The sequence below is a fragment of the Myotis nattereri genome (assembly GCF_964212035.1).
Source record: "Myotis nattereri genome assembly, chromosome: 3".
In the NCBI taxonomy this organism is placed as follows: Eukaryota; Metazoa; Chordata; class Mammalia; order Chiroptera; family Vespertilionidae; genus Myotis; species Myotis nattereri.
The window spans coordinates 183,119,726-183,144,323 of record NC_138077.1 but is presented as its reverse complement, the minus strand read 5'-3'; the positions used below and the strand labels follow the sequence as shown (position 1 = coordinate 183,144,323).

At 50.9% G+C, this 24,598-nt stretch overlaps 2 protein-coding genes across 5 annotated transcripts in view; both read right to left on the bottom strand.

Moving 5' to 3' along the window:
- The window catches only part of AGBL4 (AGBL carboxypeptidase 4), a 999,231-nt gene that overhangs the window by 163,770 nt on the left and 810,863 nt on the right, over positions 1-24,598 (bottom strand). The window lies entirely within an intron of this gene.
- Positions 1-24,598, bottom strand: part of BEND5 (BEN domain containing 5) — a 48,382-nt gene that overhangs the window by 3,694 nt on the left and 20,090 nt on the right. For all 4 annotated transcript variants that reach the window (XM_081087161.1, XM_081087163.1, XM_081087162.1 and 1 more), the window contains 2 exons: positions 10,627-10,775; positions 4,594-4,807 (listed from right to left, as the gene is read on the bottom strand). In XM_081087161.1, the coding sequence (XP_080943287.1) occupies positions 4,594-4,807; positions 10,627-10,775 (363 nt within the window). The remainder of the gene's footprint in view (positions 1-4,593; positions 4,808-10,626; positions 10,776-24,598) is intronic.

The window sequence follows — 24,598 nt, the reverse complement described above, 5'->3', positions numbered from 1 at the left end:
TCAGCTCAAAGGGGTTGCTGGGCCAGGCTCCCAGGAGGCAAAGACACAGTCAGAAGAGAAGAGAGGCAGGCACAGGGCACTCTGGACTAAGAGGCTTTGTGAAGGAAGGTTCTCTCTAGCGGACCTGGGTGGTGAGTAGCAGAGAGCCGGGCAGAGCCGCATGGGTGGAGAGTGGGGAGTATGACCTGTGTCCCAGGCACTGGGAAAGCATCTGCACATGCCCTAACGTGAGAGAGAACAGGCTTGTTCAGGGAATGCGGTAGTTCAAATGGCAAGGACTTAAGAGTTCGAGGGAATACTGCTGAGAAATAAGGCCGGTGCTACGGCCAGCGGCCACAATATGATGGTGCTGGTATGACACATTAAGCAGCTTACCCTTCAATAATGGCTATGACAGGTGATGGTAACGAGATCATATTTTTGTTTCCAAAAGATCATGCAGTTACACAACGGAGAGAAGGGTCTGGAAGCTGCTGGAGCAGTGCAGGGAGAAGTGGTGTGGCCTGGACTATGAGGGGGCAGTGGGATGGGGAGGACAGTGTAAGAGGTACTGGGGGCACAACAGAAGGGGAGTGAGGCATGTGGAGGGATCAAGGATGAGGCATCTCAGGGTCCCTGGCTGGTGGTGCCATTCACCAAGACGGGCACACAGAGGGCAGAGGCTTTGGGGAAAGCCGGAGGAGAGAGCTGTGACTGGGCAGCTTTGCCAAGGCCATGGGACACCCATGAGGAGATGGCCAGTGGGCACCTGGATGGGTGAGTCAGGAACTCAGAAGTATGGACTGAGGTCAAATACAGATTTAGGAGTCATCTTTCATTGACTCAATAAATGGTTGTTGAGCACTTAACAATGCTAGCCCTCAATAATCTGCCATAAAGCTTATGTTTTAATGGGTGTGAGGGAGAAAGACAATTTCAAGTAAATAAGCAAGTAGGAAATGCTATGCAGACATTTTAGGGTGATATGATAGCAAGGAAAGGCTGCACTGGACCGGGCAGCTGGGGCAGGGTTCCCTGAAGGACAAGGAGGAGGCAGGACAAGCAGATGGGAGAAGGGCACTGCTGGCAGTGGGATCAGGAAGGCATGGAAGAAGGCCTCTGTGGTTAGTGCACGGGAAGAAATGGGAAGTGGTGGTTGGAGGGGTCGGCAAGCATCGGCCAGAATGAGGAGCCTGGGGTTTGACCCCAGGACCATGGGCTCACTGAGGGCAGTGGGAACAACGGGCCGTGAGCGGGACTGAGGGAAGCTTTGTGGACAGAGTGAGAAGAGGGTTGGAGACAGAGGGGCGGGCAGCAGAGGAGGAGCCCACTGGTGGATGAGAAGCAGACAGGCAGGAGGGAACCTGACTGGGCAGGTCTGGTTTCTCAGTAAAGGGGGCGTGGTCAGGTCCCGCAGTGCTGGGAGGAGGTGAAAGATGTGCCCTGGCTTAGTTAGCAGAAGTCACTGGGAAAGCTGGCAAGGGCAGATTAAGCAGAGGGCTGGGTGTGGAGGCCCATGGCAGGGGAGTTGCAAGTGAACACAGGCAGTGAGTGTGGGTCACTCTTGCAAGAAACCTGCATGTGAAAAGGAAGAGAGATGTGGTGGCAGCTGGGTGATGGCGATGGCCTCTGGGGAGCGTTTTGTTTGTTTTGTGAATGAGTGATCAAAGTGTATTTAAATCATGCTGGAAAGGAACCGTAGAACAGACATATAATTGGAGGAACGGGCACTCAGGAAGGCAGGTGGGCTAGGGTACAGATGAAAAGAATGCCCAGCCCCAAGTACGAGAAGGAAACTCTTCTTTCAGGACACAGACAAGAGGCAGGAGAATGGGGGCTCCAGGTGAGCCTGTAGGTGTGGCACAGCACATCCTCTGAATGGTGTTTAAAGCACAGTGAAGACGTCTATCTGGCCCACTGGGGAGGCGGGATAAGGATGTGATCCTGGCTGTACAGATGCAGACACCACGCATCTACCTGGTACCGACGCTGCACTAGGCTTGGGGAAGCAAAAGCAAATGCTACGAACCAGGGTAAGCTCCAAGCTAAGCCAAAGCAGAGCTGGGGCTCAACACCAGGCTTCTGACCCCTGCCCCCAATTCCCATTTCCCATCACACTGCCCAGGGAGCCAACGGGGAGGGCCTCTCAGCTGAAAAGCGCCGAACAACCGCGAACTTCAACACAGACGCAGCTCACTTGTCAGCAAAGGTTGATAACTTCTCACACCTCAAACATAACTATTTCCAAACTTAATCCTAGACAGTCCTCTGAGCTGCCCTAAGAGGCAGGTTTTCAGCGGCGGAAACTGAGACCTGGGGGGAAAGTGGTTCACAAGCAATCACACCAAGGGTCAGTCAGGTCTCAAGGTTCCACTTGGTCAGCTCTCCTTTCCTGTGCTCCTACTGTGTGCAGGCCCTGAGCTAGGCATGAGAATCTGGAGATGAAGCTGGTGTGGTAAGACTAGTGCCGGAGGCAGACACACAGCAGGCGACTTCATACCCCGTGGAGATAGTGGGGCAGCCAGTCATCTGAAGGCACCTGGGACCTGCTGAGTCACATTCCAACATGAATAAGGGAAATAGAGGTGTGCCACCTATCACGTGGGCCAGGGCTGCCTCCCCAGGAAGGCCTCTATCTTAGGGTGACCTCCCAAATTAAGCTCCACCATTGCAGACAGCGGGCTGACTAAAGGTTACCTCTGATTGTCTAAATATACGTGGCTGCCTAAATCAATTAATCATGAGTCAGCCAGGCAAGGTGGGCAGCGTGCTATACAGTGCAAGCCCCAGGCTAGGGTCTAGAGGAGTGGGTTAGAATCCAGGCGCTGAAACCTTATAGCTGTGACCTCAGGCTGGTCACCCATGTCTTTGTCCTGCCTCCTGACCTCCAAAATACACCCAAATCTGGCCATTCTTCTCCCCTCAGTGCCAACCATACTCCATGCTACCATCACCTCCCCCAAGACCACTGCACCAGCCTCCTAACCTATGTCCCACTGGTTACTCCACCATGTGAGGACCTCACTGCCTTTCTCCTGTAAGTGGATAAATCCAGCCCGCTCACCGTGGCCTTCACGGCCTCAAGACTAGCTTTGGCCCACCTCCCTGACCTCCCTCTCCCCTCACTCCATGGCCGCCGGGCCTTCTTCCCCCCTTCAGCGTGCCGGCCCTTCTGCCTGCTCTTTATTCTGCCTGTTCAGCACCCCTCAGACCTTCGCAGGGCTGCCCCCTGCACATTCTGTTCCCAGCTCACATTCTCTCCTTAAACAGGCCTCCCGCCACCAGCTGCACAGCCTTCTCCTTCCCACCATGTCACCTGCGACGCCTCACAGCCTCATCAGCACCTGAAATTACCTGACCTGTTCACAGACACATGTGCCAGCTGCCCCCACCTGCCACGGGGCCTGCTCAATGTGTACGTGGGGGATGATTGGGTGCTACTTTCTTCAACAAACTCGGAGCCGGGCACACAGAGACCAGGGGTTGGAAACGCAGCTTCCGAGCCAGCCTCCCGCCTGGACCCCTGGCTCCACCCGACCAGCTCTATGATCTGGGCAAGTTATTTGGCAGCTGTGAAACAGGGCTAATGAGAGTAGCCAACAGTAGGAGTGTGAGGAGGATTAGATGTGAGTGCATGTAAAAGTATTTTAAAAAATGGAACTGTTAAGAAAAACCCCAGAACCTGAAACAGCAGGTGCTCAGATAATCAGCAACCACTATGGTACTCTGCTGCCTGCACTTTCCGCCGAGACTCGCTGGTCTCTGTCAGTTGTGTTGTCTGGGCAGTAACTGGCCGTTCTTGTGTTCATCTTCCTGAGAGACTGTGAGTCCTTACAGATGAGACTGTGCTTGTCCCTCTTTGTGTCCTCAATGCCCAGTAGAGGGCCTGGCCGGGAATAAGAGCTTAGTGACCGGATGGAGAGAGGGCAGGAGAGGCGAGGAAAGAAGGAGGATGGGGGGAGGGAGGGAGGAGGGCCAGGAGGAGGGAGAGAAAAATCAGAGTGTCCAGGATATAGCTAAATTATCAGGGAGACCAATGACACCCTGTCTCTTTGCTGGCCCCCCACCCTCCCCAAACACCAGAAAGAAGCTGGAACCAGTGCCCGTCACGGGTCTGCATGTCATTAACTGCTCTGGGCACAATGCAGGGCTGCACAGACTGTGCCCCAGCCTTGACCTCTGCTTTGCACACAGCAGCCCTCCCTTGCCATCTCCCTGCCTTTGTTCCAGATGCTTCTGCTTCCAGAAGTATCTCTCTTTACACATTTGCATCTCCATGTCTGATGGACCCTTCAGGGCCCAATGCAGTGACCCTTCCCTAGAAATCCTTCCCTGACTTCTGGCTGTGCCTCCTCCCCATAAGAATGAGCCCCCTGACACATGGCCTGCCCCTCTCCCGTGCCTGCCCATGCACTGCACCATGTCCACGGGCTCATTTGCTGGTGATGGGAGCTCTTCTGGAACTAGGTGCACGTCCGCTCCTGGGTCCCGGAGCCCAGCCTGGGCCTGGCACGGCAGCCCCGGTGTGTGCTGAGCTGAACCCAGCTTGGTCCACCATAGCAGAGGACAGGACAGTGCCCCCCCTGCCCCCAGCGTTTCTCTGCAGCGACCTACCTCGGACGATGCTTAGTTTGTGAGGCGAGAGGGGCGGCTTAGGGACAGCATCTTTCTTTTTTTTTGTGGCAACTCCTGTGACGCTTCTGTTCTTCAGAACATCTGTTCCCCAAATCATGACTGCCAAGTTCTTCGTGTACTTGGAGTCTCCCTGGGTTACTTGTAGCTGGTGCCATTTCTCCTCGTCAACCCAGATCCCGCTTCCCAGATGGACCTGGAAGGGACAGGAACGCAAGCACCTGCTCAGTCGGACGGCATGGCAGCTGGAAGCTTCCTCGTCCTTTAAAGCACATTCCTGCACAATGCTAAGGGGTCCGTTCCGTAAATGCTACATTAGCTTTCTTTAAGGGAAACGTGATCCTCACCTCCTGCATACCAGGCCTTACTCCTGCACTTCACATCCACTATCTCGATTCTTCTTGGCACCCCTGGGAGGAAGTGCTGGGCCACTATTTTCATTGCAGATGGAAAAACCAGGTTATGGAAGGGGAAGCAATGGGCCCAAAGTCTCTCAATGAGGCAGGTGCAGACCTGGAGTTCTCACCCAGATCACGTTAGCGCAGGCCACTCAGAGCCTGACCAGGCTTCAGGGCCACACCTGGGCAAGTCCTTTCTCTGCAACACTTTAGGGAGACCTCTCTCCTTCTAAGGTAAACACCCTGGGACGCACATCCTCCTAGCACAGAGGCTCTCTACATAGTCGCACACGGGCTCGCCTGGCGAGCTATAAAAAAGGCTGGTGCCGAGGCGCCACGTTCAGAGATTCTGAGTTATCTCGTCTGGGAGGGGCCCAGGTACCCCCAGTGTTCAGTGGGGTGGGGGCAGTACCCAGGCTCTGCCACTGATTAGACAGTGTGTCTGTGCACGTCCTTCCCTGTCTCTGGCTCCAGTTTCCCTGAACTCGAACTAGAAAAGTTGGATTCATCTTTTTTTAAAATATATTTTAAAAAATTTTAATGATTTCAGAGAGAAAGGGACAGGGAGAGAGAGATAGAAACATCGATGATGAGAGAGAATCATTGATTGGCTGCCTCCAAGTCTGCAACTTGGGCATGCGCCCTTGACCAGAATTGAACCTGGGCCCCTTCTATCCACTGAGCCAAACCAGCTAGAGCTGGATTCATCTTTGCGCTCCTCTGGCTCGGAACACCTAGGATTTTTAGATACAACCCTAGAGTCCAATTCTGATGGCACAGAGCACAGAACGCAATTGCACGCTCCCTGTACAGGAGCGCTCGCAGAGTTTCAGCACAGCCAGTGAGCTGCAAGCTTGGAAACTTTTTCTCCTTCCTCGCTCTTTTAACAACTCAAAAAACATTTGTTAACATCAACCATCAAAACATAGAGTTTGACTCTGACGTGGCCATTTATGTCGTGTTTCTGCTCAGTCTGTGGAGGGTGAAGAGGCCGCTGTGGGGAGGGAGGGAGTCAGCCGCTAATAAGCCAAACTTCCTGAGGGGGATGAAAAGGCTCTGCCAAAGGTCCCTGTCTCCGGGAAGACCTGCAGGTCGCCACCAGGACATGGTCAGGAGATGTCTCGGGAGAAGTCCTGGTCTGACAGACGGCACACACACCCACTGGTCAAAGATGATTAAAGGTCTTTCTGCTGAGGCTTGGCTTGGAAAGGAAGGTGAGCACTGCATAGTGGCAGACGGGTCAGCCAGCAGCACTCCTCCTCCACCAATTACCGAGGTTTTAGCACCACTGGAAAAAAAGCTACACGGCCCACCCATGGCTGTCAGTGAGCAAACAATCCACCTGCCACATCTGATGTCACTTCCTTTTGCTCAGAAAGATCCTCCAGACCTCTGCAGGCATGACAGCAGATAACCAGATCCACCTGCCTCCCTGGGCCGCAAACTTCAGTGCCGCCCATCGGTTCACAGGGCTCACGGAGGTAAGCGAGCCTGGAGTTCGTGTGCTGCCTGGGGCTGGCCAGGCAACACTAGCCCAAGGTCAAGTCTGAACTGTTCTCTGCAGTCTGCTCTGCGGGCAGGCAGTCTGTGCCAGGGCAGGCATACTGGGGTCACGTGCCCTGTTGCTCCCTGCTGGCCCCAGTCACCTCCCCCATGACACTACAGAGCTAACCACGCAAGCTCCCAGAGATCGAGGAAAAACAAGGAATTTGAACAAATTCAGAATTGGAAAACCATAGAGACTGAAGATAACTTCAGTTTTCAGAGGTCTCTGCTCTTTTCTATCCCGGGCCTTGCTTATTGTTAAAAGAGAGATGACAGTCATTTTAGCCAAAGTTCTACAACAGAAGGGGGCACAGATATTTTTGAGCACCTATAATGAACCAGGCATTGTATCTTCAATTTATTTATCCTCATACTGACCTTAAGGGATGAGAACAGGTAGAAATTATTCCCATTTCACAGACATGAAGAGAGACTCAGGGGACTAAATCGTTTTTCCTAAGACATATTATCAATAAAATTTAGAATAAAGATTCAAACCCAAATCGGTATGACCCCGAAGCCACCTTCCTGCTGCAGCCAGTGTCATGGTGGAAACAGCAGGTCCATCAACGTTCACTTAGTCGTCCTTCCTCTGCACCTGCCGGTCCGTCCCTGGCAGCCCTGCTGCACACAGGGAACCCGGGCAAAGCCGCAGGCTGGCCTGCCGACCTCTAGTCCCTGCTGCCTCAACCCACCCTGTAACCTGCCAGACTGACTTCCCTAACACACAGCTTTCCTTGGACTAGATGAATTCCGCGGTCCCTTTCAAAGTCTGTGGAAGGCATGGTTCATGTCAACCCCTGGAGTCTCAGATGGCTCCCCGTTTGTTGTCCCATCAAATCTGACCTCCTCTGCTGGCGTCGAAGGCCTCGAGGACCCTGTGTCCTAGCGTTTCCCTGCTCTGGCCATCACTCTAGGAATCTCCTGAGCACTTCCTTTCCTCCTGCTTCCATTGTGCACCCCGAGAGCACGGGCCTGGAGCCTCTGTCCCCAGGTGTGGATCCTGGCCAGCTCTTCTACCTAACAGCTGAGTATCCTGGTTAAATCACTTGACCATCACCTAGCCCGCAGGGTGTTTTGAGAATTAAATGCGAAAACATAAGTAAAAAAAGCCTTCAGGACAGCCAGTAACTTCCTTCGCCTTCTTTCCTCACCCATGTCTCCACTCACGCCTTTCCCCTGTCCAGGAATGAATGAAGGGATTGTCTTCTTACACTTGCTAATCTTTCAAGCCCCAGTCCAAATACAGAAAACACTTCTAACTACTCTGGGGCTAAGTTCTACCCCAGAGTTAGGTGCTACTCCCTCTGGATTTCTAGCCTAGCGAGAGCCCTCACCACCTGAATCAGCCTTCACAGTGCATATCTGGGGAAGGGTCAAGGCTCTGCATCTCGGTCCCCTGCAGTGATCAGGACTAGTCCAAACACAAAGTAAGAAAATGATGGCATGTTTAATATGTTTTCAGGGCACTGGCTTTCAGTTCTGATGAGTTGCTGTGCTTTGGAGAAGAAAATCTTTTCTGTGACATTCACTCATACAAGGCCAACTTCATAGCACAGAAAGAAATGTAAGTAAGACCATCACAGGTATCTGCTGGGCATCTGGAACAAGGGCTCTGAGGGCAGCGAAGCTCAGGGTCGCCTAGAGCAACGCCTCACTTTCGGGGATGCAGAATAGACTGGAAGGAGCACTGGCCTGGAACCAGGAGACCTGGCTTCTTGCCTCTCACCCAGTGGTTCTCAACCTTCCTAATGCCGCGACCCTTTAATACAGTTCCTCATGTTGTGGTGACCCCCAATTTCATTGGTACAAAGTGAACATAATTAAAGCATAGTGATTAATCACAAAAACAATATGTAATTACATATGTGTTTTCTGATGGTCTTAGGCGACCCCTGTGAAAGGGTCATTGGACCCCCAAAGGGGTTGCGACCCACAGGTTGAGAACCGCTGCTTTAACCTGTTGTACTATTGTAGACGGGCCTCTTTGTGTATTTCCCCGTGAGTGTCATGTATATATTAGAGTTAGACTGTTTAAATGTGAATGGTCTTTGTGGCTTTATGATTTGATGAGTTTTTGAAATAAAATATTTAGACAAAGAAAAGCAATGCACTTTATCGAAATCAGACAGTAACTTTTGTGGCAAGCACCATTCACATAAACCACAGCTTGCTATTGGTCAAGGGAGGCTGTTAAAAACATGACATCTGGTAGGATGGAACTTGATAAAAAATGTCTTTGTGGACTGTTTTGTAGGACAACAGTAGTTTCCTACTGGGAAACAGATCCCATTTTAACGCTCTAGGCTTTGCAGAGATGAAGGCCTTTGTTCAGCAGGGGAAAGGAGGAGGGGTCAGAAAGACAGCCCGGCCAGCAACAATGAGGGCTCCTTCTGGGAGGTGGGTGCTGCTCTGAGGAACTACCACCCACTTCCAGTATGTCGCTCCTTTCTCTCCCTTCATCCATTTCTCGGCCTGACCACAGACTAGTTGCAAACAAAAGCCAGGTTAGTAACACGTTGGCGCCAAAGAAAAAACAAAATCAGCATTTTCAAGAAATGCTGCGCAAGTCATTTGTGAAAAAAATTAAGTGAGATTTAAGAGACCCATTTTTGGGAGGAAAAGTGATAACTTTGCAAAAGAAGCCCCTGTCATCCTCAGAAACTGTCCATCAGTTTTCAAAGCAAGACACACAGGATCTCTCTTGGAAGCTACTTTAAGAAAAAGTCCCTAGTCATTCCACAATGTGATCATGACTAAAAGGAAGTCAGGAAAGAAAGAACAGTCCTTTCTTCCCTTTATCTTCAATTGGGAAGGGCTCACCAAGCTTAGATATACTGTCTGAGTCACCAAAGTCCTAGGGAGCAAGGACCACATCCACCTTCCCAGACATGGAAGCTGAGGCCGAGCGGGGGCAGGACCGGCCTGGGTCACACAGCAGGACAGAGAGAGAGCTAGGCTTAGAAGTCAGGCTCCGGGCTTTCTGCTGCCACCTCGCCCCTGCTGTTGGCTGAAACAAGGAGATGCAGCCTGGGCCGATGGCCGGGCCCATCCACTCTGCCTCTGCGGGGAGGAAGCGCCCGGTGGGCTGGCACCACATCCGAGAGAGCTCTAAAGACCGCAGCTTTCTTTCCTCAGCTTGACTATATTTGCCTTGGCTCGGTCTGGCCAGTTGCGGGGATAAATCTGGACAAACCCAAATGCAACCTTTTCTTTCTCATCAGCCCCCCGGGGAACAGACTGGGTAAACAGAGACCTTTGAAGCCCGAGGCAAGGAAAAACGCGCTGACACTGATGCTTCTCTGGGGAGAAGGGAGGGGATGCCTGCAATACGCCCGATGGTGGCAGAGAACACAGCACTAGGACGGAGGAATCTGACCGGAGCCTGGATAAGGGGCTCCACTGTACCTCTTCCAAGGTGCGTTAACTTGGCTGTTAGACCAGTTTTCTTCCTGACCTGCAGCCATAGCTCCCTGTGACTGACTGAACGACTTCCAAAGGCTATTCCATTGCTTTTAATTACTAACAGCGTGGAGGTTCTTTCATGACCCCCCCTCTCCCCACAAGGGTCTAAAAGACAAGCTGAGGAGTCATCTGTGGGCTGACCACCACTCAATGTTCAGCTTGAAAGCGGCATAGGGATGAGAATCAAGTCTCAGTCACCTCTGTGTCCCTGGCACCCAGGTCAATGGATACATATGGACTCATGATCTGTCACTCAGTTCACTTCTCGTTCACCTTAGAAATGGATGCATCTGCTTTCATGGGAGGGGCGGGCAGTTTTCAAACTATCATTTAAAAAATCTTTCCCGCTAATAAGCGATTTTAAAATGTCAGCTTAGTTTTGGCTCCATATTTACAAAACAACAACAAACCAAACCAAACCAAATGATGAGAAAAAGAAAAAAGTCCCAGGAAAGGTCCACTTGTGATAACACACTGATTCCGGAAAGTGTCCCTTAGGGACAGGCCGGGAGGCCACCCGGCCCGCGCTCGGGAAGCCCCGCACCCGCTCCATCTTTACTCTGACTGAGACACTCGCAGGGAAGCGGTATTGAGCTTGGCACACTACCTTGCCATTGTCTAGGATATACTTGTCCATGACAGGTGCAGGAGCGGGGTAATAGGACGACGTATTTGCTTCCTCACTGAAAGTGCTCCGTAACTCCGGCTCGGGCTCGAGACATTCTGACTTTACTTTTTCCAAGTCAATGGCAGGACCTAGGCAGTTAAGAAAAGAGATCTGTCTAGAACTCCAAGGAAAATAAAATGCAAATATTTTTAACTATGCATCTATCAGTACATAGTGGCACAAAATATACCTATATATATACTGGCTTATTTTTGTCCATTGGACTACACTTAAACCCAGGCTTGAAACTAATATGAGGTATGAATGTCACAAGCAAAAAGTTGGAAAACTGGAATTCAAGAATGGACTAGACTCTAAGTATGAATGAGAAGCACTCCTGCTGGTGTCTCTGTCTAATGGACACGCAGGGGACTCCGTTTCCTGCACAGGAAAGAGGTCCTGCTAAGACTGGGTGGAGAAGGGTGCATCTACTGCAATATGAAGATTGTGTATTTGCCCAAACCCCCATCTCTCCAGCCTACAGTGGAACGGACCACAGCAGATGAACAGAGGTGAAGGGAAAAGCAGAAATGCAAAGGCCTTCCCCTCCCCAAGACCTAGTATCTAAACAGGATCATTTCAACCAAGAAATTAAAACACAATACAGATTAGGCCCCTGATTGCCTGATCCAGCAGCTACCCTGATTTTTATTTAAATGCAATCAACACAAATTATGTGCAGATTAACAGGGAAAGAAAGCTAGATAAATGGTGGTGGTTTCTATGGGGGATATGCTTTTCTCCATTAGCTTGCAAAAATGATAGACTGCTTTTTAAATCACCTATTGTGTCTTGATTACCAAAGGGCAGAGAAACAGGATGAAAATGAGTAAATAAGGCTGAATGATTTGGTTAACTTGCAGGAGAGCAACTCCGAGGGCCAATGTCTTTGAGCAACCTGGAAATTCACCCTAGACCAGCGGTTCTCAACCGAATGACCCTTTCACAGGGGTCGCCTAAGACCATCCTGCATATCAGATATTTACATTATGATTCAGAACAGTAGCAACATTACAGTTATGAAGTAGCAACGAAAATAATTTTATGGTTGGGTCACAACATGAGGAACTGTATTTAAAGGGCCAGAAGGTTGAGAACCACTGCCCTAGACAGACATTTCAGGAGTTGACTGGGATCAGATTTAGCTGTTGCCACAGCAGGTCCCCCTGGCTATGCATATACCTGCAGTAACAGATGAATTTCATGGTCAAAACTTTGCTGACCCTAACCATGTGGACAACCCGGTACAGGGCTCTTTACATTCTAAAGACCTGACCACCAATCTGGTTGTTATACTACGTGCAATTGCCACATTCTAGGCTTTCACTGGTGGTAGGGATGGTGTTGGTAATTTTATTATGAAAATTCCTCATGACAGGCCTTCCCACAACAAGAATATCATTCTTGAGTTGCTGGCAGCTGCCATCTGCATGAGAGAATCTCTGCAGTTTCCATGATTTAGGCTGAATGTAAGATGTCTGGGAGCAGAAAGGTTTGGCTCATCCTGTAGAGATAGTGCAGAGCCCACTCCTGGCTCTGTGATTCTTGAATTGTGCAACCCCAGGTGAGTGGCTGGCAGCTTCAGAAGCTGGCAGAGTGGAGGACTGACAGCATCTAATTATTCTGACACCATCTCCCAAGAGTGTGCTTCCTACTCAAGGGCTGAGCCTTGGTCAGACTCTTTCCTCTGTCCCCAGCACCTGGCACCGAGTAGGTACTCTCTGAATGTTAGTTAAATGAATAAAAGAATGACAACAATGAACGAACAGTTCCAGAGTTTCAGAAACAGAAGCCAAAACTTTTCCTCTGCGTGAGATCTCAGGGTAAATTTTGGAGATGCACACAAACTTCAGTGAAGTGTCTGATCTTCCTTAGAGCAGGAAGAAGTATTTCCGTTTCCCCTAAATGGCATGGCTGACTGGGCACCGGAGGTGTCCTCCAGCTCTGACATTCAGAGTGACAGGCAGAAGACATGGGCCAAAAGGAGGTCCATGCGGCCAGCATCACTGTCATCTGGTAAGACTGCGTCCTTTCTCTAAGTTTCCTTCTCCTTCGATGAGAGGAAGGTGTGGGACAGGAGAATGCATCCAGTTCAGTTCGGACTCTGTCTGGTTCTCTCCATCCATCCCCCAATGGCTGCCAAAGAGACCTCCACAGGACTACGTCCCCCCTTGCTCAGGCTCCCCATTACCCTCCAAATGAAGTCACACCCTAAACCCTCCTTAAGGCCCAGAACCAGCCTCCTCTCCACCTCAGGTGCTCATGTCTTGCTCTTCCCCATACCTCTGCCAGGTCCCTCATATGCAGTGCTGTCCAGGCCTCTGTCCCCTGGGTTTGAAGCCCACCTCCTCTACCTGCCAGGCCCCTGGTCCAACTTCAGAGTGAAGCATAGGTGTCTCCTTTGTGAGGCCTTGCTCTGATCACTACCAGGTAGGAGGTTTCTACATTACAAATGCTTCCAGCAAATTATGTCTGCAGCCAACCGCTGTCCACATCAACCTGTGAAGCTCCTCAACAGCAAATATTTGTCTGCAATCATGGCACCGAGGACAGTGCCCAGCACATTGCAGGCTCTCTGTAAACTCATGACATCAGAGAGGGGAACGAATACTGGGGGAGGAAGGGTCTTAATTAAATGGGCTGGAGCAAAGATTCTGAAATAAAGCCTGCAGCTGAGGTGAGCCATCTGGGGGTGGAGCCAGGGGCAGATGGGAAGCTATCCTCAAATGTCTGAAATCTTTTCTGTGTTTGAAACATCTATAGGCCTTTTCAGGAAGTAGAAACCAGGGTTGTTCAACAGAAATTGGAACCATCTAGCCAGGAGAAGGGACAATTCAGATGGCGACGGAGGGACAGGTAAGGGACATCAGAGGCGCACAGTCAGGCTCCATTCCCAGTGGGCTGGCCCACCCTCCCACACATACAATTCCTTCCTGCTCGCAGTCTCTGCTTGTGCATCCCTGTCTGGGTCATTCTACCCCCAGGAAAGTCCACCTCTCCAAGCTCCACCAGGGACTCAAGGCCAGACTGCAATGCCACCTCTCCCATGAGGCTGCCCCTTCCTTCAGAGGGAGGTAAGTCAGTCTCTCCACCCCTCGGCTTGGAATTTGGGGTGGGAGAGACTGGAGCATAAGTTCTGGATTTGCCACTTGTGTTTAGGCGAGCTGCGAACTCCCTCAGGCTCCCTATGGTAATCACTGTCTTTATGTCAGAGTCCAGGGTCAGCACAGCACCTGGTTCAAATTCTACCCTCAGCAGGTATTTTACACATCGATAATCGCCTAACCCAGTGGTCAGCAAACTGCAGCTCTCGAGCCACATGCGGCTCTCTGGCCCCTTGAGTGTGGCTCTTCCACAAAATACCATGTGCGGGCGCGCATGTACAGTGCGATTGAAACTTCATGGCCCATGCGCAGAAGTGGTTATTTTGTGGAAGAGCCACACTCAAGGGGCCAAAGAACCGCATGTGGCTTTCGAGCCGCAGTTTGCCGACCACTGGCCTAACCTCTCCGACCCTGCTGCCTCACCTGAGAGGAGGAATGACAACAGCAACTTGGCCAGATGACAAATTAAATGACGTAACCAAAATATGAAAGGCCTACATCAGTATCAGGCACAGAGTGGCTGCTCAGTAAATAGTGACTCACCCTCCATCCTCCCACACACACACTTGGGGCTCAACTGGTCCAGTGCTGGACCGCAGCTGCTGTAAGCCAGGGGCCCTGCTGGCCTTCTTTAGCCCCAAGTGCCCTGCGCAGGCCCAGCTCAGAGCAGGCCCTTGCCCTGTCCACACACCCTCGTTCCCCCACTCACACTGGTCTCCCCAGGAGGTACCGGGATCTTCTGGCTCTTAAGGAAACTGATTCCTAACGTTCACGGTCAGCAATGTTGAACGCCCAGGGACTGCTAGTTGTTAGCCCTGCTCTCCGCACCTGCCTTTCTCTGGTGTTGTGCATAGAAGGTACCTGGTGCCTCAGCCCAGCAAGGAGGGCAGACCAGCAAGGGCACATCTTGGAAGGGTTTTGTCAGGAGAATTGGGTGTGATCCCAGCCACATGACCTTAGACAAGCACCTCAACTTCTCGTGCCTCACTTTCCTACCTGCCACACGGGGCTCACCGCTGACCATCCTGCAGGCTGACTAAACCTCTGGGAGCCCAGCACCAGGGCAGGCATGGAACGGAGGCTGGGAAGAGGCAGACAAATGAAGGAATGAATCAATCGGGAAAGCGAGTGTCTAGAATTACAGAATCAGAAAGAAAAGGAACAATAAGAGGGGTTTCTTCGGGGAGAGAAGGGAGGGCCTCGGTACTTTCCATTGAAGGCAGGGGGAACACTTCATTGCAAATTTTAGTCGGCTCTCCTCCCGAATGTTGGCAATTTACATCTCATTACAACAAACGCTGCGGATTGCTGTTTTGCTTTTAAAAATTTCAGAGGCATTGTTCTCCTTCAAACACATGTGACCAAATTAGCCACAATAACAGGCACGCGTGCTAGAGACGGCATCGTACGATCTGGCGCAGATATTTTAAGCAACAAAGGAACTTTTTTCACTTGTGGGAAGAGTAGAATTTTTTTTTTTAAGTCTTTTGATCCACTTCAGGTTTATTTTGGGGAAAATACAGCTTCCATGGAATGAAACCTCTCAGCGGGGTGAAAGAAGCTTTTAAAAACATATAAAAGGTAGTACTTGTCCTTTCATTCAGTCATTCCTGAACCCAATGATCGCACAGCTCTAGGCCTGTCAGAGGCACTGGAGACCAGAGAACGGTAAGGCGCGGCCCACCCAGAGCAGGAGAAGATGAGAACTGAACACGTGAAGCAGTGCCACATCCACACAGACAGTGGGAGGGGTGGGGGGGAGGGAGGGGTTGATGGGCAAGCACTGGACAAGGTGTTAGGAAACACGGTGCAAATCCCAGTTCTGTTACTTCCTTCCCCTCTTTAAGCCACAGAGGCTTTTTCCATGAAATGGGAATCATGGCAGAGGGAGAGGCTTGGTAATGCTTGTTGGCACAACAAAAAAATGAAATTATACCTTTCTTTGTCCTTGTTTATCTTAAATTGGATGCTATTCTTTCTGAAAACCTCTCTTAAAAGCAAATGCTCGTGTTACTTCCAAAAGATTCAGAAAGCACCTGTTTCTTCAAAATATAAATGTTGGGATACTGAATACCATTTCTGATTTCTGCTGAAATAAAGCTAATAGTACCAGATTTTTTTTAGAGAAGTACTAAGTCCTGCCACTTACATTTCTGGACGTGAATAGGAAGTGTCTCTGCTCTCAGTGTAATTCTAGCTTCTTCATAAATGCAAAGTGAACCAAGTCAGAACTCTTAAATGCACACAGAACCCCTACTGTGCAGCAGAGGCACAGCAGATGGGGTGGAAAAAGGATTCCACTTTGCGGAAAAGGAGCCGAGCGTAGGACAGCTATGCAACAATGGAGGTGCACAGGATCTTGGACAGACAGGGAGCTGGCCCAGGCTCCTCTGTGGGCCCCATAATCCCTCACCTGCCACTCTCACCTGCTGCTGTAGCCACATATGGGCTTCTTAGCCCCCTATGTTTCTAGTGAGGGTGGGGACAAATCTGGTCTCATTCCTTCAGTGAGAACCTACTAAGTGCCAGTCCTGGGCTAGGCCTTGATCGACAGCCCAGCAGTGGGCAACAGATAATTGCCAAATAACCACGGGACAGTGTGATGAAAAGTCCTACACTTTTGACCAGACAGGCAACAGATCATCGCCACCCTGTGTCGCTAACAAGGGTCAGGACACAGATTAGGGAACAGAAGCGAAGAAGGAGGCACTGCATCCGGAGGAGACTGGGGAGTCTTCAGGAGGACGGCCACAAGGTTTATGCGGGGTCTCGGAGGATGGATGGACAGAGCTTGTTGGGGGGAAGGGCTGGAATGGGGTGGTTATCTCCATGTGGTTAGAGCAGGTGGCACAGAATCGAGGCTCACTGACCAACTAGGAAGTGAGCAGTGTGATGATCTGCACAGACGTGGGAGGGAGAGATCGCTGCTAAATCAGTGACCCTGGAAGGCTTCAGGGAAGAGGTGAGCTCTTACTGGAGCTGTGATGGGTGAGTAAGGTCTGGGGATGGTGGAGGGGCGGACAGGCAGGGGGTGGGGTCACAGCAGCTCCTCAGGACCGTCTCCTCCCCTCTCCGTTTTCTGAGAGCCTCTGAGAGGAGGCTCTGCTGAGTGGAGGCAAGAGAAGCAGTTCTAATCTGAGGTCCTGGGCTGGGTGGGGTCCCTGCACCTCATGTAGATGCCCCCACAGTGAGGCCAGACCCTCAGAGCAGGGGGGAAGGGGTGGTAGAGCAGGCCAGGTCCGCAGTCATGGAGGTCAAGTTATTTTCCCGCTGAGGAAATACAGATGTCCATTTCAGATGACATATATGCTTTCCCCTGAGAGGGGCAGGTGACCGACACTTACTGAATGTCTTCAGGACCTTACATCAAAGTACCCTTTATCTTTGTAGGACTTTTCACCACACTGTCCCGTGATTATTTGTCTGGAACCGAAACTCTGAGGACAGTCGGTCTTGTTTATCCTATCCCCAGCAACCAGCAGTGTCCCAGGCAAACATCAACTCTCATTAAACACGTGTTCAATGAAAGAAGTTAATCCTCATGGCTGTCCTGCAAACCAGATCTTATTGTCTCTGTAGAGGCTCAGGGAGGTAAAGTAATCTGTCTAAAGTCCCAGGAGGCAGGGCTCCATTGAGGGCTGTAGATTCCATTCCAAAGCCTTGCTCTTCCTACTACCCTACACCTGGGCCAAGTGCAGCTTTCAGGTCTCACCGGCTTCCCACATCAGGCCACTCTGGGGGCCCTCAGCTCATCTCCGTTCTTCCCAGTCCTTCCCTGGGGCCTGTGAAGAACTCCTCAATTGTGCAGGGGAGTGGTGAGGAGGAGGGGGCATTGCTAGGATTCATCGCACCTCTAGGAGCTCTGAACCTGTCCTTCGCCAGTTGGTGGCCAGAGAAAACTGGGCTGGTTTTTCAACTGTGGTTCTTCTACCTCCCTCCCCACCCAATGACCTGGGCCCAGACTGCATCCACCCAGCAGGGACATGCAGGCAGCACGGGTCTGCCCTGCCAAGCAGCCCTGAAGGCCCTGCACCTGCCCTGAATGCATGGAACAGACCAGGGTGGCATGGATGGGTGGCGGAGGTGCTGTGGTGGGAATAAGACTGACTCCAGAGGGGCAGCTGTGAGGCACAGTGGGCACCTGAGGGTAGGAGCTGTGGAGAGGCAGAGTTCCACCATGTGGCTGATGACTCCCAACCAAATCAGTTCATGACCTTGGCCTTGCTTAACCTACCCTTCAGACCATGAACCCTTCCAAAGCAGGACCATCTGGGATTCATCTTTGCTCAATGGTGGTTGTTTGAGTTGCCTGGTTCAGAGGCAACACTAACTTGGAGGTTGAGCGACCCTACCCCAGGTCACTCCAGTGGGGAAACACCCCCGTGTAGCACCTGCAGGAGGGGCTGGCACCGTTTCCAGCTGCTCTCACCTCTATAGCCTTGTCTCGCCCTCCTACCTACTCTCCACTGTGTAATCCAGCCAGAAACCACTTGCAGTTCCTGAATAAACCAGCCTCCCTTACAATCCCAAATCTCTGTCCTGGTTCTCCTGTTGTCTGGGACACCATTTACTTCCTCATTATTTGGAGAAATCCGACTAGTTCCTTATTTGGGGGCCTTCCCCAGCCACCTTCAGCACCTCTGCCCCAGTCACATAAGGAGCCTTCCTTAGACCCTTTCCCAACGAGACAGCCCCAGCACAGCGAGGCTCTCTGCATCCCCGTGGTCTGCTGATGACGCAGGAACCAGGCCTGAGCTATTTGATTTCCACAGGGCCTGGAACATTGGAGAGTCCGATGAATGTTCCTGTACAAAAAGACTGGCCACAGTCAGAGGCATCCCAAATTGGAATGGGCTGCCCTGGGAGGCAACAAGTGAGCTTCTTGTGTCTAGCAGCGGTTCTCAACCTGAGGGTCGCAACCCCTGAAAATACATCCTGTAAATATCAGATATTTACATTACAATTCATAACAGTAGCAAAATTACAGTTATGAAGGAGCAACGAAAATAATTTTATGGTTGGGGGTCACCACAACATGAGGAACTGTATTCAAGGGTCGCGGCATTAGGAAGGTTGAGAACCACTGGTAGGGGAATGTTACTGGAGGCTGCGCGATCATGGCTGTGTAGGAGGCTGTGCTGCATGGACTCTGGACTCCTTACAGGACAAAGGTGCCAGAACTCTACGAATTACCTCCAACCAAACTCAGAGAGCCGCCTGGAACAGCAAGAGAGGGTGTGGCCAGCCTCTGGGTCTTGCTGAACCCCCGGCGGCTGGACGGATTCCACCCATCGATCTTGGCTGAACATTATCGCTGCTTCATTACGATGGACGGGACTGTTCAGATTCCACATGGCATAGGCATGTCCTGTTTCCTCTGTAGTCCTCAGGGTCCCCTTCTATAAGATGGGGATGAGAGGTGGGCTTAGGTGTTCTTTAAAGAGACAATTTCTATAAAAAAAAAACCCTAGGAATTTTCTGGTTGGCATCGTGAGGCCATATAATTTGGCAAGGTTAACACTAGGAAGGAATGGTAGGCTTTTAAATTAGGCAGGAAGCCTTCCACCCAGCATCTCAAGAGGCCAGCAGCCCCAGAGCCCAGCGCAGCACGTAAAGGAGGTCTAACCGTGAGGGCAGGCAGGAGGCTGCGCTGGAGAAGCACAGGGCGGAGTGACCCTGAGCAGCCAGCCGTGTGCACGGAAAGACAGACAGACCTCCATCTGAAACCCGGTTCTACTATTTCCGGGTTGTGTGGCCTCAGGAAAGATATCTCTGAGCTTTATCTCATTATCTATTTACTGCTAGGGTTGTTTCAGGTATGAAAAGCACCCCCTCTCAGGCCCTAAGCAGGTGTTCAGAGAGGCCAGCCCTGCCCATGAGGAGCAGTTGCCCACCTTTCCCACTTCCATTCCGCTGGCTGGCAAATCCAGCAGCAAACCAGCCGGCCACACGGCGACACCCAAGCCAAGCACCAGCAAGGAGAAAGCCCAGCAAACTCCGCAGGTTCTGGCTGCCCAAGCAGGTAGCAAAGGGACAGCCTGAAGTTGTCCCTCAGCCCTTTGCCCCAGAACAGTGAACTCTAGGGAGAAAGAGGATGGAGGGTCCTGGACTGACTACTCTGAAATCAGCTCCTCAAAAAATCTAGGATGAACTGTAGCTAATTCTGATTCAGTCAACAGGGCGATATGTGCTTCAAAGGGGAAGATGACCCATATGTTTAAGAGGAAAAATCCCAGTTCTCAGTACTCGGTCTTTTCCTGCCTTGGATCCAGATGCAGGAGGTACTGGGCACTGTGGTTTCTGGCCCTGCTCCACACTTGCTGTAGCAGCTGGCAGGCTGCAGGCCTCCGGGGCCTCCCCTCCACAGTGGGGATATGAAAACCTAGCCTGACCGGATGCCTCGCCCATCCTCTCGGCTCTCTCAGAGCCTGGCCTCTGTGAGTGCCCTGCTTACTGGTGAGAATGGACCGAAGGCTGGAGATGGAAGAGGGTGCTGAGATCACAGCCTCAGGAGCAGAGGCCTGGCAAAGAGGAGACAGAGGTACAACTAGTGATGCCTGGACAATGGAGGGGCTCAGAAGGAGGGTCCTGGACTTGAGCTGGGAAGATGGAATTCCACCCAGGAAAAGTGAGTGGGGGGGAAATCTATAAACTACAGACCAGTGAGCTTGAAATCAAGACCAGGTGTAGCTGTAAAATATGATTTCTGAGAAGGGAAACTAGCAATCTCCAGGAGACAAGGAGACACAGGGCTTGACCGAAGATTAGGCTATGCCAGGCAACCACATCTACGCCCTTCTGTAGGACGACCGCTCCTGACGTACCAAGTGTTGCCCACACATTATCTCATGTGTGTCCTCAAGTGACCCCACATCACTAATGTTGGACCCACTGAGCACTATGTCCCAGCCCCTAGGCAGAGGTCTTGACACACATTTGCTCATTTAACCCCCCTAAGAAGCATAACAGTTGGTACAATCATTTACTCTGCTTTCTGGGTGAGGAAACTAAGGCCCAGGAAGGTAAGTAACTTACCCAAGTAACAAGATTAGCTGGTGGAAAAACCAGGGTTCAGAACCCCAGTATTTCTGAGCTGAGGACCCAGGCAGGCATTTGATCACTGTGCTGGCTCTCCTGCCTGCACCGGGTAGGCACGAATTCATCCATTTAATAGAGGACAGAGCGCAGGCTGGGGAGGGTTAAACATTTGCTTGAAGTTGCACAGGTGATGAATGAAAGAGCTGAGATTCAAACCCGAGTAATATCTGTTGCCAAAGCCCTGGTTGCCGCCAGGACAGGGAAAGCCAGCGGGAGGCATTTGGCTGATATTAACTGCCTTTTCAAAGACACCGTCAGAGACCCGTGCTTACAGAATCCAGCTTAGACCGCAAAGGATTTGAGAGATCAAAGCTGGTATTTTTGTGGACCTTGGGCAGAACGCAAGGCATGAGGGAATAGGGATGACGGAAACCCAGCCCTACAGAGCCAGGACGGATTTGCTGGCCAACAGCCTGTGATCTGGCCAACAGGGACGCTGTCTCTTCTTTTTGCGTTCTCCTCTCGCGAAGGGGGATACTAATTTACACCTGGCCTCACAATAAGGCTATAGGAAGAGTCCAATGAGGTAAAAATGGCAAGGTGCCTTGAAACCGGGAAAGTACTGTGCAGATCTTCTGGTCAGAATCCATCATTTTCACCTACATTCCCTGACAAAGTGCACAAAAAACGCAAGGCCATCATGTGCCCCCTCCTCAATCATAATGTCCTGTTGTGTGGGGTGTCCTGTTGGGCATATGCCTGCCTCCCACTGGGCTGTGTGCATCCTGAAGGCAGAGGTTCCATCTTCTCCTCCCCATGTTCCCCACACGGCCCTTCTGAGCCTCGGTTGAATTGTTACCTGAATCACACAAAACTGAATTTAACTAAGAGGCACTGCACTCTCAGTGCTAAAAGCTGAGGAGGATAGCTAAGGCTTGTCTTTGACCTTGAAGGACAAGGAATCCAGCTGAGACGAAACTGAGAGGCCCGGGAGTTCACTCCTGCACATGCACCAGAGTCACCCTTCCAACAGGCTCTCCACTGTTCTGCTTCCCCTCACTCCCTTAGAATCTGGGGAGCCTGCCAAGCCCCAGTTTAATAAACACTACCTAAACCCGAGCTGGGGAATGTTTTAAAGGGATTGTCTTACTCATGTCTATATTCCTGCAGCTAACACAGTCCTGGCACAACTCATGCCCTCAATAAATGTTTGCTGAATGAATGAATGAAGAAATGGGTCTATACACAAATGAAGCTGTACTTTATAATTAGAGTATCTTCATGCTTCTTGCATCCCCAGCATTTACTTCGTCAGGAGAGAGGGAGCAGGAAAGGAAGAAAAGGAAGAAGGGACTGACACAGCATATGCTGGTCCCCGGGCTCTACAGCAGTCTCCCCTTATTTACAGGGACACGTTCCAAGACCCTCCGTGGGTGCCTGAAACTGCAGATAGAACCAAACCCTACGTGTACTATGTTTTTCCCTTTATATGCATACCTTTTCTCTTAGAGGAAGCACTCTGTGGCTTTTCTTGGGCATATCTGAATTGCCAGCATCACTGCTCTTACACTTTGGGGCTGTTATTAAGTAAAATGAGGGTCACTAACAGAGCACTGCAATACCGCAGTCATCTGATAACCGAGACGGCTACTAAGTACTAATAGGCTGGCAGTGCGCACAGCATGCATCGTCTGGACAAAGGGATGATTCATGTCCTGGGTGGGACAGAACAGGATGGAGCGAGATTTCATCAGGCTACTCAGAATGGCGCACAATTTAAAGTTATGAATTGTTTATTTCTGGAATTTTCCATTTAATATTTTTGAACCTCAGTTGACCACAGGTAAGAAAGCAAAACTGTGAATAGGGGTGGGGGGGCTGCTGTATTCTTTATACATGCTTCCTCATTTAACTTTTACAGTCACAAAGGTCCTGAGAGCAGGGCAGGAGATGAGGTTCCTTCCATCAGAGGTGGCTGCTTTCCATGTTAAGATCATAGAGAAGGAGAGAGATACCCTTTGGGGTGGGGAGTAGTGCCGAGGGGTCACCTCCATGTCAGTGACAATGGTGCCCCATGAACTAAAGAAGGCCATGGGGGGTGAGGGCCCTGAGAGAGAGGATACAGGACCAAGTGTCAGGAGGCCTCTGAAAATGGGCCCATGATACTTCCTGGCCTGTTTCCTCATCAGCAACATGAGGGCGACAGCCTACATGCTCTCAAAGGTCCCTTACACTCCATGCCTCCCTATTCCAGAGAATCATTTCCTGTGAGATCTGTTTTGTGTTTATTTGTGAGATGAAGGAAAGAATGAATAAACACATAAATGAAGAGGTGAGCCATCCAGTGACATCTCTAAAACATCTCATACCTTCTTGCTGCTGTTCCAACCCTCTGCCCCCAACCTCCACCAGGTACACCAACCAGGTACTCCTGGCTTCTAGGAACCTGCTCCCACTCTGAAGTCCCTGTTAGGCTCAGGAGGCCAGGCTCCTGCTCACTGCCCCTCGCAACCACTGCCTGAAGGCCCCAATGCCTAGGAGAGTGAGCAGTGATTCTTCCTGGCAGGGAGCCTTCCGTTTAAAACTGAACATCTCCTATCCTGCTGGCCTCCCTCATCTCGGAATCTGCCTGCTACGGTGTGAATGATTCAGCCCTCAAGGTGGACAAAGGCCCTCGAGCCTGGCCCATGGGCAAGATGGACATGTAAAAAACACACAAGCACAGGCCTGCAAGAACAGTGCTCACGAAGGCCCAGGGGACCGAGGATGGTACAGCCCAGATCACACATCAACCCCAGGCCAGGATGTGCTGCTTAGAGGGCGTGTCGAGCCAAGAATCAGAGAGGGTCTCTGGGCACTTTCTGGCTGTTCTTTGCCTTATTCTAGGTTTCTGGCTGTTATGTATGGACCAGGAGCTATTACAATGGGGTGTTTCTTTCCAAACTCACCAAAAAATAGATCTACTTCGAATGCTAACCCCTCTCCTAGAATTTTAATTATATGCTTACATCACCACCCCCTACCCAACTTCCAATGTCTTAGCCTTCTTTTTATATCCCCAAGTTCCTAGGCTCAGAACGAATGAATTGAGTCACTGAATGAACAAATGAACATGCATATATACAACCCCTTTTGTCTTCTATAATAGAAGACCCAGGGAGGCAGAGAAGTTAGTTAACCCGTCCAAGGTCATACAGCCAATTACTGGTTGGGGAAGCCAGAGTTAAAAAACAAGCTAAGCTCTGTCTTAGCCCCTCCACTAAACGGTGTGGAAAAGGAGCAAACAGTAATTGAGCATTGACACAATGCCAGGCCCTATGCAGTGGCTCACAAGGCTGTGAGAAAGATATTATTCCCATTTTTCAGGTGAGAACATCAAGGCTCAGAGTGGTGTTCTCTGCCAAGACTGCTCCTCACTCTTCCCACCTACTCATTCCTGCCTTCCTTCAGGCTCCAGCTCAAAAGCCATTTCCTTCAGGAGGCATTTCTTCCCTGAACCCCCAAATTCGGTGGGTGCCCTCCCTGCTTCCCCACAGGTCTGTGTGCTTCTGTCCCTGTGGTGGCATGCATGCCCTGTGCTGCCACTGATTGTGTCAGTGACACTTTGAGTTTCTCTAGCTGGGCAAGGGCTGTAGCTTCAATAAATCAAAATGTTAACACCGGGCAAAAAGCCTGGCACACAGCAGGAGGCCAGTAAATATTTGTGGAAGAAAAGAGAAAAGCAGGGAAGGAAGCAAAGAAGAAAAGGAAGGAGAAAGAAAAGAAGGTTC